A 16873-nucleotide genomic window follows, 5' to 3' on the forward strand; every position below is an offset into this window, starting at 1 on the left:
ATCCTGAACTGCTCTGTTTTTGTTGTGCATAGTTTAGAATAAAATGATAAAATAGAATGCGAGGGAGGGTGGGGGGGAAATAGATTTAGACCTGTATAAAAAGCAAGCAAGCTAAATGCAAGCAAATATTAATGTTCAAGGAGAACACAAGACACAGCCAGACAGACAGACATCACTGGGTGTGGTTATGGATACTGCACTGACACAATATGATGCAGGATGTAATGTTAAGTAGAATCTAATAATATACAAAAGTGATTCCAATTGAAAGTGTATTGTGCAATAACCAGCGGAGAAGATTACAGAGGTGGAATGGTGGAATAAATAAACAACGGTGAACATTCAGATGGTCTGTTTTGGAGATGTGGTGCCTCCTGAGTCTTTAGGATATCTGGACACATCATGAACTTTCTCAACTGTGTCAGGTGGTACAGGCGTTTTGCCATTTTGGTCTGAACCTGGTTGTGCTCAGACCAAGTCAGTTTCTTTGAGTTGTGGACACCAGGTATTTGAAGCTCCTCACCCTCTCCACTGGAGTCCCTCTGATGTTGCTGAAATCCACCACCACCATCTTGCTCTTGCTGATGTTCAACTGGAGTTTTTTTTCCCTGACACCACGATGTGAGGTTTTCTACCATCTTCCATGTAGGCCGTCTTCTCGTTATTTGAGATGAACCCCATGACCATCACGCCATCCGCAAACTTGACAGTGGTGTTGGAGCAGTGAGTGGCCACACAGTCATGGGTACGAACCCTTGTGGGACACAACACAGTGACACAACATAATGTGTCTTCTGTATTTAACCATCACCGTCAGGGAGCTGTGGGCAGCCATGAAAGGCGATTACGGGTCCACTTCCTTACCCACTAGGCCACCACTGCCTTGTGTAGTATAGGTGCTGACCCAGTAGAACAGGTACTATTAAGCACTGGCATTGTACAATAGCTCGGTCCCTTCAAGATAAGCATCTTGAATAGTTTCTAAAGTTGGATACCCCAGTGGTGACAGTGGTGGCCTAGCAGTTAAGGAATCAACCCCATAATCAGAAGGATCCACCAAGGTGCCACTGAGCTGCCACTGAGCAAAGCACCGTCCCCACACACTGCTCCCCGGGCGCCTGTCATGGCTGCCCACTGCTCACTCAGGGTGATGGGTTAAATGCAGAGGAGAAATTTCACTGTGTGCACTGTGTGCTGTGCTGCTTTCAACTTTTACTGCTGATCCGGTTTGACACATTCAGATCTATTGACATGAGTTTATGTTGAAAAGCTCTGAATACAGTTGGTCCGCTCATGGCCCCTGTTCACCATTTGGCAGATTTACTCTGTCCTGGTGTAATGTAGAGTGTGAGGAAGATAAGTGACTGCAGCTTAGTTACTGTCAGCTCATTTTCTCAGATGGTTTTAATGAGACTCTTATGTCTGAGATGTCAAGGTCTATTTCCTGTCAGTGGAAACTTGCTATGTGCTTACATGCCTTGTGTGCGGATGGAATTTACTTGGCTGCAATCTAAAACCTGATTGGGTGTTAAATGCTGTCACATAACTACAGCAATTTGCAAAAAACTGTCACCCCTCACTATCAAGATCACGAGATTGTTAAACAAAACACAGTGCAGCATTGTGAGGGAAAGCCCTACTTTAAAATAAGTAACATAATAAGTAACAATGCTGCAGGAACAGTAGAATAGGTGAAAGTGGTATCTGCAAGAGGGTTTGGTACTCGGTGCTCTGTGTGTGCACAATTTCATATGCATGCAAAGCACAAAACAAGGTTCATGTAAATGAGCTTGTACGGGGAGAAAGGGGATTTAAGTTGTTGCAGGGGCTATTTATACTGGTTTCTGTAGTCCTGTAAGATGCAACACTCCACATCTGTTTTCAGTGCAAAATGCTGCTGTACATCTGTCATAAATCTATCCCTCTTTACCTTTGGCCAGAAAATAACTCTGTTCCTACTGCCTGTCTTTTTGCACAGTGCATGCAGACGAAATTACAGACACAAAATAAGTTTGTGCACAGTGAACATGCCTTGTACCAGTTTGAGTCTTTAATTTGGTCCATTTGCTTTTGAAACAAAAATCACGTTTCAGTACATAATGTGATTTAGACATGAAGAATTGCTTAATGAAAATTAAGAATTGGGTTCATACTGCTGCCTGTTCACACCATGATCAACATTCAATGTATTATATATCACCAAAAATTATAATCCATAGCCATTCTTCAGCTGGTGTTCATTTTTCCCTGGATGTGTGTGTGTGTGTGTGTGTGTGTGTGTGTGTGTGTGTGTGTGTGTGTGTGTGTGTGTGTGTGCGTGCTTCTGTCTGTTAGATCTCTTCTGTGTTCTCTGTTCTCTGCTTGGTTCCAAGGGTGTGTTAGGAGGCTAACATTCCCTATTACTCCCTGTTATTTTGTTCTCTCCCCTGCCCTGCCTCAGCTAGTTGCTGTCCAGCTCCACCTCTCCTCCACCCAATATACACTTCCACCTCCATACTCCACTTTTTCATCCATCCTTTTTAATCTATGTCTGGGCATGTTTTATGAGGATTAAATATCAGTCTCACTTGCTCCCTCAATAGTGAACTATTTTACAACCTCCTCCATGTTCCCTTACTCGTAGGGCTCACGGTAACACTCGCAGTTTCAGCACAGCATAAAAATGTCAACTGACCCCTCTGCTTGGTTCTGATTTCCTTCAACAATCACTCTTTTCTTCTCTTTATTTTAATCACAGGCACTCGTCAAAGAGCTGGCTGAGAAAGTAAGTCCCACAGCCACCAACACTACACCTGGTTTTCTACCCAGTGTAGAGGAAACAAAATAAATCATCTCCCACATACCGTGTTAGGTTCATGTTAATTTTTGAGGCTGTTGCTTAATTGCTAAGTAATCAGACTTGATAGATTATTGGCTGCAATGTCCAGAATTCCCTACCTCGTTCGCAATTACATACCTCATTAGCACAGGTCACAATGCAGTTTTAAATGTCCATTCAGTTGGGGGCTGTTGTGCAGATTGAATAAATCTGGCCTGGTCCAGAACACGGGCATCTGCTGCATAAAATTAACAGCATAATATCTGATACCTGACTCAGAAAGTAAGTGGTCATCTGACTGTGGTGGAACTCAATGTCACTTTCATTTCATCTTAACTAGGGCAGTTAAAGTCGATGTTTTAGTAATAAAACATGCTTCTTTTTTGTAGTATGATCCTTGGTTTAAATTATCTGTAGTGAACCCGCAACGTGTATATGAATACTGATTTATAAATAAAATAATTAAAATACATGAGTTAACCAAATCAGTATGGGGCAATGGTGGCCTAGTTGTTAAGGAGGTGGCCCCGTAATCAGAAGATTGCCTGTTTGAATCCCGACCTGCCAAGGGGCCACTGAGGTGCCACTGAGCCCTGGGCGCCTGTCATGGCTGCCCACTGCTCACTAAGGGTGATGGGATAAAATCACTTCACTTTTCACATCTGAGGAAGCATATAAAATGCATCTGAAATTACTGGCATGTAACCATGAGAATACAGGACATGGTTTCTATTTTTATCCTGTCATCTCCACCAAATTTGTCTTGTCTTAGTTAATTATGTCCTCCTGCTTTGAAATAAATGGTTCCTCAGGTGTGTACAAATGTTGCTGCTGTGTCTCCTTGTGTCCTTGTGCCTTGTCTGCTATGGTTCTGTTCTGTAATTATTAAAGAAACAATGTCGTGCACCTGTGCCTTGTTCCTCATCTATGACCGAATGAGCAACCCAAAGGAGGTGGAGCTGCTGGGCTGATGGAGTCCAATGATGAAGAGGATGAGTGTATTGATAATTTTCCATGGGAGAACTGGTGGGAAATGGAGGAGGAATAAGAGCTGGGAGATGGAGTCTTTGGGCCAACCATTTCCTCAAAGTCCTGGGAGATCTGCAGCTGGCCTCCAGCAGGGACTGGACGAACAGGGACAAGGCCTCCGAGTTCCAGGGCACGTCTCACTACTTGATGAGCAGAGACAGGGCCTCTGAGTTCCCGAGCACGACTCACTACTGGATGGGCAGGGACAAGGCATCAGAGTTTCCGAACACGTCTCTCTACTGCTTGGACAGGGACAAGGGCTCTCAGTTCCTGGGCTTGTCTCACTACTGGATGAGCACAGACAGGGCCTCTAAGTTCCCGAGCACATCTCACTGTTGGATGGGCAGGGACAGGGCCTCCGAGTTCCCGGGCACGTCTCACTACTGGATGGACAGGGACAAGGCCTCCAAAGTCCTGGGCAAATCTCACTAATGGATGGGCAGAGACAGGGCCTCCAAGGTCCTGGACAAGTCTCACTACTGGATGGGCATGGACAAGGCCTCCGAGTTCCCAAGCACATCTCATTACTGGCTGGGCAGGGACAGGGCCTCCGAGTTCCCGAACACGTCTCACTACTGGATGGACAGGGACAAATCCTCTGAGTTCCCGAGCACGACTCACTACTGGATGGACAGGGACAAGGCCTCCAAGGTCCTGGGCAAGTCTCACTACTGGATGGGCAGAGACAGGGCCTCCAAGGTCCTGGACAAGTCTCACTACTGGATGGGCAGAGACAGGGCCTCCAAGGTCCTGGACAAGTCTCACTACTGGATGGGCATGGACAAGGCCTCCAAGTTCCCAAGCACGTCTCACTACTGGATGGACAGGGACAAGGCCTCCAACTTCCCAAGTACATCTCACTACTGGATGGGCATGGACAAGGCCTCCAAGTTCCCGGGCACGTCTCACTAGTGGATGGGCAGGGACAAGACCTCCAAATTTGCGGGCACGTCTCACTAGTGGATGTGCAGGGACAAGGCATCCAAGATCCCGGGCACGTCTCGCTACTGGATGTGCAGGGACAGGACCTCCAAGTTCCCGGGCCTGTCTCACTAGTGGATGGCCAGGGACAGGGCGTCCAAGTTCGGGCATGTCTCACTAGTATATGGGCAGGGACAGGGCCTCCAAGGTCCTGGGCATGTCTCACTACTGGATGGGCATGGATAAATCCTCTGAGTTCCCGGGCACGTCTCACTAGTGGATGTGCAGGGACAGGACCTCCAAGTTCCCAGGCACGTCTCACTAGTGGATGGCCAGGGACAGGACCTCCAAGTTCCCAGGCACGTCTCACTAGTGGATGGCCAGGGACAGGACCTCCAAGTTCCCAGGCACGTCTCACTAGTGGATGGCCAGGGACAGGACCTCCAAGTTCCCAGGCACGTCTCACTAGTGGATGGTCAGGGACAAGGCCTCCGCGCTCCCGGGCACGTCTCACTACTTGATGTGCAGGTACTGGGCCTCCAAGTTCCCGGGCATGTCTCTCTAGGGGATGGGCAGGGACAGGGCCTCCAAGTTCTCAGACACGTCTTACTACTGGATGTAGTGAAACCCTGCCGGTTTCCTGGATGTGCAGGGACAGGGCCTTCGAGTTACCGGGCACATCTCACTACTGGATGTGCAGGGACAGGACCCCCAAGTTCTGGAATGTCTCACTAGTGGATGTGCAATGACAGGGCCTCCAAGTTTCCAGGAACATCTCACTAGTGGATGTGCAGGGACAGGGCGTCCAAGTTCGGGCATGTCTCACTAGTATATGGGCAGGGACAGGACCTCCGAGTTGACGTGAGTCATGTCATCTGTGACTGTTACACCAAGAATGTTATGAAGCTCTGATCTTATGAAAAAAGAGCCATCAAACTCTAATGCAAATTGATGTGCTGGCACGTATTAGGATGTGTGATGCCTACATGCTGTGAACAACTATTCTAATGATTTCTTTTTCTTTAAAAGCCACATGTGTATTTTTGTGTGTGTTTGTCATGTGGGGGGGTCGCTGGGTGTCGCCCCCTGTGCTGCTGCATCTGGCTGGCATGTGCATTGCTGTGGGGATTATTCTGTTCTCCAAGGAGACTGATGCACTCCACAAAAGAAACTAAATAGAAACTACGGCCTGAACTTGTGTTGTACTTTAGCGCCACCCTGTGTTTTTTTTTATTACTTATTCTCCAGACAGTGGAGGAGAGACGGGCTGAACTGGCTCTGACTTATTGTGTTGAGTAATTAATAATGAATGTGAATTAAACCCCTGCCGGTTTCCATCTCTCCACTGCCACATGAACACAGATACAAACATTTTTATTCAGCTATCACACTCCCGCTCTCTCTCCCTCTCTCTTTCCCTTCCCCACCCCACTCTCTCCCTTTCTAGTGTGCAGGTTGCATAGTGATTAATGAGGAAGAAAATGTGGGTAAACACTTATGTCCAAGCACATGCATGTCATGCATTCATGCTTTTGGATTCATGCTTTTCAGATAGGCAGATATAGATGTCTGCTATGCCTCTCTGCATATGTCTGTATGAGTGTCCGTTTTTTTCTGAGAATGTCAGGAATGTTTTTTTTGCAGGTTGGTGGAGATAGCACAGCTTTTCCTAAGCAGCATGGCATTAAGGGAGAGAAAGGAGATCAAGTAAGACACACTCACATTTATTGCTTCGACTGTGAAGGTGCGCTTACGTTGCAGAGTCTGTGTGTATAATATAAGCATGAAGCTTATGAAGCTATGACACTGACATGACAAATGCTCCACATCTCCCAGCATTAGCATATGACAACTGTGCAGGGGAAATGCTAAAAGAGCTCACATTTATACTGAATAATTGGCCGCACTGTGAAGTCAGCCAATAATTGGCTCAGTGACAGCATTACATTTAAAGTGAAAAGGCATAAAGACATTGAGGTCTTTTCATGACAATGAGAAAATCAGAGGTGACTCTTGCTACTCAAATGGGTTCTAGGGTCACTTTGAACTGCTTTGAATGGAATGGATCTGTACCAGTTTCATTTGATGCCTACATGTCCCAGAGAGAGAAGACTTGAATGGTTGTCTGTTGTCCTCCCTTACAGGGACTGGACTGCGTCACGTCAGGTCCACTCGGCCCTGTAAGTTGATATTCAGTGTTTTTTTTGTATACTAGGCTGTCTGGGTATTCCAGATTGTAAGAGGTCTGAATGTTCATCCAAATACGTATTTCACAAGAACCCGTTACCATAGATGGAAAGTAACAGTAATAGTTTCTCTGTTGTCTAGTGCAGTGTAAACTGGGAACTAAACAAAAACAAAATAAAAGTTTTTGAATTCATTCAAAATACTTTATTTCTGCATTTTTTTTGTTTCCTATTTCCAACTTCAGTCTGAAGTTTGATTTCAGACCAGTGAAGATAGAGAAAGCAAACAGAATAGCCTCAAATGGTTCATTAGTAGTCTAGGACTATGAGAACCCATACTTTGGTACCCATACCAGAATTCAGAAAATGCCTTTTCAGTACCATAGGTACCATTCATGTGCTGCATGGCGGTGCAGCAATTAGCAACCTCCAAGGGTGTGAGTTCGAATCCTGGAGTTTTCTCACAGAAGTGCCATTCAGAGGACTTCCTGCTAACTGGTATAGCTATGGACCTGCTTTCATCACGCAGGGAGGTTGCGCTGATGGACGCCATCACAAATGGCTGGGGGCATGCACGTCATGCTCCAGCTTTGTGCGTACTGTTGCTAGCCTAAAAATTCAGTGTTTTTCTGTCAAAATGGGGTACATAAATGAGGAAAAAATCTACTTAAATGATTTTAGAAAATGGCTGGAATATAACAACAAGTGAAAAAAATAAGGGGTTCTGAATACTTTCCATACCCACTGTTTTACATAAAATATTATTGAAACTTCAATAAACTATGGGTGAAACCCGTAGGTATGGATGACCAAATGTATGCATGGACTTTTCAGATGCAATATTTGCTTGTATTCTAGAATTTATTAGTTTATTATTTAGAAATCACAACTTTGGTGGACAGGCATGGTCTCTAATGTATTGACATGACTGTGTTTTAGTGTTCTGAAAGAGCCAAAGGAGAGAAGGGAGAGAAGGGCGAGTCGGTGAGTGTGTGTGTGTGTCTGTGTGTGTGTGACTACCACTGTTATATGCATATACAGTTCCTGACAAAAGTCTTGTTGCTTGTGTACAAATTGACCTCAAGTGCTGCTGAAATCTATTTCTACTCAAGATTTTTTTACAAGAAATGGTTCATTTTATTCCCAACAGTTTTTGTAATAATGTTTCAGTGCGAAACTATCTAAAAATATTTTAAGTACTCATAATATTCAAAGCTCGGTAAAGCCCATGAGTCAATTTTTGCAAAGACATAATTGTTGTTGACCTTGTCATATGAGCTTCACCTGTCACTAATAATGGATCAATTAGGTCTGAGGTGTGTATAAAAAGAACCCCAGTACACTAGACCTTCACATCAACTGCAACTAGACCTCTGCAAACATGCCTAAGATTCACCCTGAGACTAAAGTGTTGATTATCAAGAGGCTGAAGACCAGATCCACTGCTGATGTGGCAGACACCTTCAATGTGTCTCAGTGTCAAGCACAGAGGATTAAAAAAAAGATTGGAAGAGACTGGAGACGTTTTTGACAATCCCAGGTCAGGCAGACCCCACAAGACAACTGGCCGAGAGGACTGTTTCTTAGCTCGAAAATCCAAGGCCAGCCCATTTTCCACTGCAGCAGAGCTCCACGAGACCTGGTCACCTGAAGTCCCTGTGTCAACCAGAACAGTTTGTCGGATTCGGTCTCGAAATGTCCTCCATTGTCGAATCAGTGCCCAGAAACCAGCACTAAACAAAACAACACACATACTTCCATCTCCACATCAAAGTTCCTCAAGGCGAAGAAGATCAAGATGCTCTAGGATTGGCCAGCCCATCCACCAGACATGAACGTCATTGAGCATGTGTGGGGTAAAATGAAAGAGGAAGCATGGAAGATGAAACCAAAGAATATTGATGAACTCTGGGATGCAAGAATGCTTTTTTTTTTTTGCTTTTCCTGATGACCTCATCAATAAATTGTATGAATCCTTGCCAAACCGCATGGATGCAGTCCTTCAAGCTCATGGAAGTCATACAAGATATTACATTTGGATCTCACAGCACCACTACTTAATTTGCGGATATATTTTTGTATTTGAAGTAAATTTGTTAAATTTCTGTATAGGTGACAAAATTTTGTCTTGCCAAAATTTGACCTTTCTGTCTTGATTAAATGATGATCTTTTTTTTCAGTGAAACTAATTCATTTCAATGCATTAAACATAATTTGGTAGGTTTTAGATTTTCATTTTGAGCTATTTCTAACGCCAATTGATTAATTAAAAGTCAGGTTAATAGCAGCGACAAGACTTTTGTCAGGGACTGTATGTGTTTTATGGAGATATTTTTTACATTTTATTTTATTTCATTATTGTTGTTTTTTTATTTTATTGCAGGGGCTGCTTGTGAACTCGGCTGACGGCTTAGGGCTGAAGGTAAGAAAAGACAAATTGTTCTTCTCCTCTGTGCTTGCTGGTTGTTTTAAAGGTAACAGGAAGCCATTAGCAGAAAAAGCTCTCCTGGAAATCCTGAGAGCGAGAGACAAGATGGTCAAGATGAAAAAGAAAAAAAGGCACTGGAATGTCATAAAAACTGCTGGAAAATTCTTTAAGTCTACTTGTTGGGCGAATTAGTTGGTATCATCACAGAAAAATAAAATTAATCTTAATATCGACCAGTATAGAGTTCCCCACATACACTATTACCTACTTACATGGAGAAACCTTGTGGGCATGGATGCGTTCTCAGGGAAACACACAGGTGCACAAGCACATACTCGCAGACACACACTGTTTGGACCAGCAGAACATGTATTAATACTGTGTGCTGATAAATAATATTTTAAATGCATTATACAGGTGTTGGTTGTTGCTGTGTGGTTTTCTGCTGTTTCTGTTGTGTACCGATGCAGATCATCTGTGTTACACCCCTACCCTTTTTTCTATCCCTCCTCTATATGTTCAATTGCTCCCCAAATTCTCTTTTCCTCTCTCCATTTTTCCTGTCCCCCAGGTTGTAATTTAATAATACATGAATAAATAAGTTTCTGATTCTTACTAGGGACAAAAAGGAGAGGCAGGAGTCCAGGGAGCAGCAGGAAGGCCAGGCAAAGATGTGAGTATCAGACTCTGCCTGCTGTTTGTACCTCTGAGACCTATAAGACCAAGTGGTTCTCAACAACAAGACCAGCACTGCAAAAAATTAGAAAAAAAATGTATCTGGTTTTAAAATCTTCTAAAAGATATTTGAAGTGAATGTTGCTAGCTACATTGTGAAAGTAAGCAGCAGGCACAGTACACGGAAGGTTTTTTTACCCATCACCCTTAGTGAGCAGTGGGGAGCAGTGTGGGGGGATGGTACCTTGATCAAGGGGATCTCAATGGATCCTGGCGTTTCGAAATTTGAAACCGCAACCCTTCGCTTATGAGTCTGCTTCCTTACCACTGCCCATTGGTAGAGGGCTATGCAATAGCACTTTGTAACATTGCAATACACTTTGTAACATTTTATATTATTTTTATCATTATATTATAGTCAAGTGTACATATTAAAAAACTATTCATATCATCCACAGTCACATTGTGTTATGGTCAAAATGATTTGGAACACAATGCTGCATGCTACTGCATGCTTTAGTTGGACATAGATCAACAAAAGACAGCTGGATTCTCACATGGGGCTGTTGCTTCTTGCCGGGGTGCACAGGTCCTGTATTGAGGCTAATGCCGGTTTATGGATGGATGGTGAGCCAGGTCACTCATTTTTCTATATGAGAAAAGTAAAAACATAACTGGACAACATCATGTAGGAGGGCTAGGAGTGCTTGTGTTTGACATCAGGCATTTCTCTGCATGTGAATGACCCACTTGCTCCTGTTTGGTGAAACTCCTCTCGTTCCACTCCTGTTAAGTGGAACAATTGTCATTCATGTTCATTCATGTCATTCAGTCGCTCAGGTGTTTGGAGAACTGTGACAATGAGGATTGCATGGCACCAATCCAGGATGGATGGACACTGAGTTGCCACTGAACAAAGCACCGTCCCCACACACTGCTCGCCCGGTGCCTGTCATGGCTGCCCACTGCTCGCTAAGGGTGATGGTTAAATACAGAGGTCACATTTTGTTGTGTGCACCGTGTGCTGTGTATCACAAAGAGAATTACTTCACTTTCAAATTTGAGGTGTGGGGGCATGTTACTGCCACATATTTTTTGCTTCTTCCAGTATCTACATTTTTTGGTGATTTGTCTTACCTGGACATCATTAGTGCTGACGTGAATAATAATTTTAGAATGAAAGAATTTGATGATGCCAGGCACTCTGGCTCTAGGAATGCATCCTGCTGTTGCTGGTGTCAATGACTAGAGCTTTCTTTCCGTGGGGTTCAGCTGATGCCTCGCTGAGTGGGTAAAATGGGCTCTGAACGTGAACAGTGCGGTCGATGTGGGGGAGATTGTCTGGGTTTTACAGTCACCAGGGCCGGAGTGGAACGTGTTCTCTGAACATCTCTAACTCTCCGGTTTTAATATAAGTTTAATATAAGATCTGTAATGCCGTGCACTGTTACTCACAATGCTTTGCACAATGGCTGATGACACCAGAATGCACTGGCTGCTTCCTCCCTGCTGATGTCTGTTTCCCATCTGAATTATTGATCTGCTTAATGAAATCTGCTTAATGCTGCATAGATTAGGTATAAACCCGCCTGCTTTGAGCAACTTCATTGATTCTATTAAATGGGTAATAGTAGTGGTTTAACCCCTTTGTGCACTGCTCCCTGTGGTGGATGCTGGCACCTAGATGCTGCTCATATGTTGCAGTCTTGAAAAATAAACGTAACGGTTCTAGTCATCACGAAAGGTCAAAGCTTCTTCATAAGATAAGGAGAATAAAAATATTGTAATTTTCACCTGTCTGTATGGTTTAAAAAACAAGTACATTGATATTTGCAATCAAATAAACACTGGATAATATCATGAATGATTTTATGTGCATACGAATTATGTCACCGCCTACTTATCTTTCCACAGGGACGAGCAGGGTCCATTTGTGTGGTGGGACCAAAAGGTCAAAAGGTCAGTTATGTGTAACCCAGTTACCTACATTGGGTTGTGTTCTGTTCCGAAGATGCAGATGGCCATAAATGAAAGAGAAAATGTAGTGCAGTAAGCTGCATACTTTTTGTTCTTCCCTTCAGTAATGATTGCAGCATTTAAGATGTTTTTTTTATTCATATGTAGTTGTTTGTAAGTTATACTGCTTACTAGAGCTTGATATCCATCTCCCCAGGGTGCCTCTGGTGCTGTTGGGCCAGAAGGTTTGGCAGGAGAACCTGGCAAACCCGGTCTCCCAGGACTGCCAGGAGTTGGAAGACCAGGCGTACCGGTGTGCATATTCATGGTGCTTTACAGATACCAGCAGTGTTCAGAGATGAGATTCTCTGTGGGGGGTTCTGGTGGCCTTGCAATGGCTGCAGGTTTACATTTAAACTCTAACCAAGTGGCTACCAGAAGACCCAGGTTCAAATCCCACTTACACATAACCTCAAGTTGCTCCGGGGGGGGGGACTGTCCCTGTAACTACTGATTGTAAGTTGCTCTGGATAAGGGCGTCTGATAAATGCTGTAAATGTAAAAGACAGGAGACAGCAGTCCACTTACATCTGAAAGACAAAGGCCACTTGTTTGAAGACAATGAAGTTAGAATTTTGAACTGGGAAGCTGATTAGTTCAAACGAGGTGTGGGAGACACATCCACGTCTATGGGTTGGGAATGACAACAAACGAGGGGAATGTGTGCGGTGGGAATACACATATACCAGGCCCAAGTGGAATATTGTGCTTTTATTTACAGTAAGCGGTGAACCACCAACCAAACCTGAAGTTTTATATACAACAACAACAACAGGAGGACAACACCCCATGAAAGGAGAGACTATACAGATACACAACAAAGCCACAACTAACCACACTAACACACAACAAAGGCTTATATCCAACTCTACAACACTCCAAAACGCCCAAACTCTCCTCTTGCCTCCTCTGGCTACACAACAATGAGCCCAGATGGGTGGTTGGAATGGTCCCTAAGAACTTCAGTCCTGTGCCTTGATTGGCTAGCAGTTGACGAGGGAATCGGTGGGCGGAACCATAATCCCAATCTCCGCCCAGCAGACAGCCTAAAAGGGAAACACACAGAAACACAGAGCACCCCAAACCACAGTATCACAGTTTACTGCATTATCGAACGACCCTTGTGAAACAGAGGTGGCCTTAGACATAATCTATCACCCACTTACAATGCAGTTCTTTTCAACTCTACACAGTCGGTTTCACAGTCGTTCACACTCATTAAATTACATGAAAGCCAGGGAGAAGGACAACCCATAGGTGACCACCAATTACCACATTCAGTATTCCACAGGGTTTATAAACCTACTTCTCCGACCAGTCAGACTTGAGAAAGCCCTCTGGAATGGAAGGGTGAACGGTTGTCATGGATACATAACAAGACCAGCTGCTATTGAAATAATGTTTCTTGCAATAACCATGACCTGGACGACTGAGAACCTTCACATATATTTTATTGTCTGGTTTTAGGGGACAAAAGGAGGACTGGGTGATTCTGGAATTCCAGGTGAAGATGGCAAACCAGGAGACCCAGTAAGTGCTTTGTCACATCAGTAAGGCAAGGTGACAGATGACCCAGATGCAAGTGTATGAGACACAAACAGTGTATGAGACACAAAAATTTATTTCAATACCACACCAGATACTGTGGTGTGGTGCAGGGCATTGCAGGAGCAGGCGATGATGATGATGATAATGATGATGATGTTGGGGACAGGCAGACAGAGGGTGTGACAGCTAATAACTGACCCCATGTAAAAGGGAGGTCAGGAAGTCACAGATGCTAATCTGTCTAACCCAATAGAGATGAGCCTTATGAAGCGGTGATGATGCCATGGTGATGATGAAGAACAACCATCCCTGGCATTCTGAGATCTCATGTTGCCCTATTATCACCGCTAGCAAAATGCACTTCTGCATGTCAATGAAACTGCGGAAAGCATGTTAATGATTTTTTTTTACAGGGTCCCAGAGGACCAGGAGGGTCCAAAGGAGAGAAGGTGAGTGTGTGTGTGTGTGTGTGTGTGTGTGTGTGTGTGTGTGTGTGTGTGTGAACTGTAGCTACATTTTCTATTCTCCCTTCGTATTTCTGAAAAAATATAGCTGCTTTAACTATATATATGTAGCTGGTACAGACATAACAATATTATTATAGGACTTTATTTTAACTTTCGAAGTTTTAAAATGCTGAAAGGCTTCATTATCTAGGGTGGACACACCAGTGCTAGAACATTTTTGGGTGTCTTCATTATTATGAGGAATTGGGCAGAAAGGCAGGACTAGACCACGAGTTAAATGGGGGATGAGGGGGATACCACCCCCCCCCCTTAAATAAAAACAGTCCAAATCATTCCCCTTCTAATATGAACATACCCCCCTTCTATCCCTTGTGCTATTTAATCAATTAATCACATTTAAATGTGGCTTTATTATCAATGCTCCAGTTCATTATGCAAGTGGGCACAACCTTTTTTTTAATTTCCAGGTCTCCCCAATGTTTTTTAATTTGATACGTCTTTATGTTGATTTCAAATGTGAAGCATGTTTGTTTTACAAAATTTTCAAACTTTTTATTGGAAAACAAGAATTAAAATGAATAATATGTAATTTAGCAATAAATAAAATGTATTTCATACATTCATACTTGTTGGTATTAATGTGTCTTACTATGAAAAGAACAAGTCCACATTAATTTACCTGCGCAGAAAAGCCTATTAAGTAGGAGTAGTAATAATCAAAATGACATGTACATTTACTATGAGGCCATCGCGGCATCCCCCGCCCTTTCCCCATCTACTACGGCAAGCCAAAAGGACCAGTAATCGGCAGGTTCATGACGCGTTTTTAAAGGGTTAGTAGGCTTTAATAAGAGTGCAGCACATACACCGGTATTTGAGTGAAAATTCAAAACCTGCCTGTTTTGGGTGTAAATCTGAGTATCTGACATGTAATATCTACACCATGCATGTTGTTTTAGGATAGTAGAATATATTAATTATGTTAATTTGCTTAAACAACGATGAAAATGGTACACAGTTGGTCTCCCACCATGTGCACTGTCATCAGCACAAAATATGTCTAATAAACAATAAAATGTACCCTGATTTGTTTTTACTACTGGACTACTGGGCAGAACGTAGCATGGAGCTGTTCACGCACAAAACAAAGAAACCAAAAATTACTGATATTATCCTTTATTTTTTTGGACAATGAATGCAACAGAATTCATAGACTGAGACGTGTCTTTGTTGGTTGCTGTTTTAACACAGTTTAGGATATTGCCCCTTACTGTTCTACTACTATTACTTACCCGCATGATGTCTGCGGCAGCCAAGAAATCTACAAAAATCCAAGCGGTGTAGATTTTGTACCAGACATTGTTTATTGATGAATTTACAACTGATTGGGACATCCTGGTGATAGAATCTTTATTTAAACTGAAAATGTAAAGATTTGTTCAGACCTCGAAGCTGGCAGACGGAATCCAAGCAGTAACTTGGTTTAACTTTTTCCTTCACCTACGGGTGCTGGTTTACAGAGACAAAGGTGAGGAGGGTGGAGGGCCCCTGACCAACCAAAAGATTCCTCACATTATTCAATGCTCTTGTTAAATATTTGATATTTGAATCAGAGGATTATAAATTAATGTCCTTACAGTACAGTCCTTACAGTACAGTCTGAAGTCTGACCTTGTGGTTGCTTTAAATTCAGAAATTTTTAAAGCGAAAGTGATGGTCATTGTGAAACACTGCAGCACAGCGCACGGTTACACAACAAAATGTGTCCACAGCATTTAACCCATCACCCTTAGTGAGCAGTGGGCAGCCATGAAAGGCGCCTGGGGAGCAGTGTGTGGGGACGGTGGCATCTTGACAGTTTGGGACTCAAAGAAAAACATGTATTGAAAGGAGTTTGACAGTCAGTGTTTAGAGCTGCTATATAATGCAATCACAGATTACAATTCTTCAAAATGGTTAACAGCTAATCATACAACTATTACATTTTAAACAGGGTAACTTGTAATTGTAATGATTTTTTCCAACCCTGGTGATCCTGTAATAAATAATCATCTTTATTTACTGCATAGTGATGCACAGGTTCTAGCCGCATCATGGTCAACATTTATAGATGCAAAGCACAATAACAATATACATGGTTTTCAGAGCACTAAATGCAACTGACCTAACATGATTTTACTTTACTTTACTTTACTTTACTTTATTTGGCAGACGCTTTTATCCAAAGCGACTTACAATGGGAAGACACCAGCAATTCTCGTTCGATTTCTATAGAATATGAAGTATACAAACTAAGAGCCCTGATAAGGCTTAGACTTGTCATTGAAGAACATGCTCGGAGAGTGTTGGGTGCTAGACTAAGAAAAATTATAATGTATTTATACATTTTGTATTTGTTTGTTAAATGTGTATGCATGTGTATGTGTTAAATTTATCTGTAATATTTTTGGAATAAGAGGGTTTTCACCTTCTTCTTAAAAGTGGTGATAGTCTCGGCTAGTCGTGTGGAGGAGGGTAGGTTGTTCCACCAGCCAGGGACAACAACGGAGAACAGACATGATTGGAATCGGAGACCCCGTGAAGAAGGAATTTTTAGTCTCCTTTCGTTTGCCGATCTGAGAGAGCGTGTAGGAGTGTATCTAGGTAGTAGTGTGTTGATGTAGGAGGGCGCAGTTCCATTTACAGCCCTGTAGGCAAGCATCAAGGATTTGAACTCAATGCGAGCAGCTACCGGGAGCCAGTGGAGGGAGGTAAGGAGAGGTGTAACATGGGTGTATTTTGGCTG

At 43.2% G+C, this 16873-nt stretch overlaps 1 protein-coding gene across 3 annotated transcripts in view; it reads left to right on the forward strand.

Annotated features, from left to right (window-relative positions):
* col16a1 (collagen, type XVI, alpha 1) overlaps positions 1 to 16873 on the forward strand; it is a 77904-nt gene that overhangs the window by 24545 nt on the left and 36486 nt on the right. For 2 of the 3 annotated variants that reach the window (XM_028963549.1, XM_028963552.1), the window contains exons 9-19: positions 2738 to 2764; positions 6216 to 6251; positions 6413 to 6475; positions 6913 to 6948; positions 7894 to 7938; positions 9338 to 9376; positions 10002 to 10055; positions 11972 to 12016; positions 12231 to 12326; positions 13541 to 13603; positions 14035 to 14070. In XM_028963549.1, coding sequence (XP_028819382.1) covers positions 2738 to 2764; positions 6216 to 6251; positions 6413 to 6475; positions 6913 to 6948; positions 7894 to 7938; positions 9338 to 9376; positions 10002 to 10055; positions 11972 to 12016; positions 12231 to 12326; positions 13541 to 13603; positions 14035 to 14070 — 540 coding nt within the window. The remainder of the gene's footprint in view (positions 1 to 2737; positions 2765 to 6215; positions 6252 to 6412; positions 6476 to 6912; positions 6949 to 7893; positions 7939 to 9337; positions 9377 to 10001; positions 10056 to 11971; positions 12017 to 12230; positions 12327 to 13540; positions 13604 to 14034; positions 14071 to 16873) is intronic. The other variant, XM_028963550.1, reaches the window with a different exon arrangement.

The sequence above is a fragment of the Denticeps clupeoides genome, chromosome 20, assembly GCF_900700375.1.
Source record: "Denticeps clupeoides chromosome 20, fDenClu1.1, whole genome shotgun sequence".
Classification (NCBI taxonomy): Eukaryota; Metazoa; Chordata; class Actinopteri; order Clupeiformes; family Denticipitidae; genus Denticeps; species Denticeps clupeoides.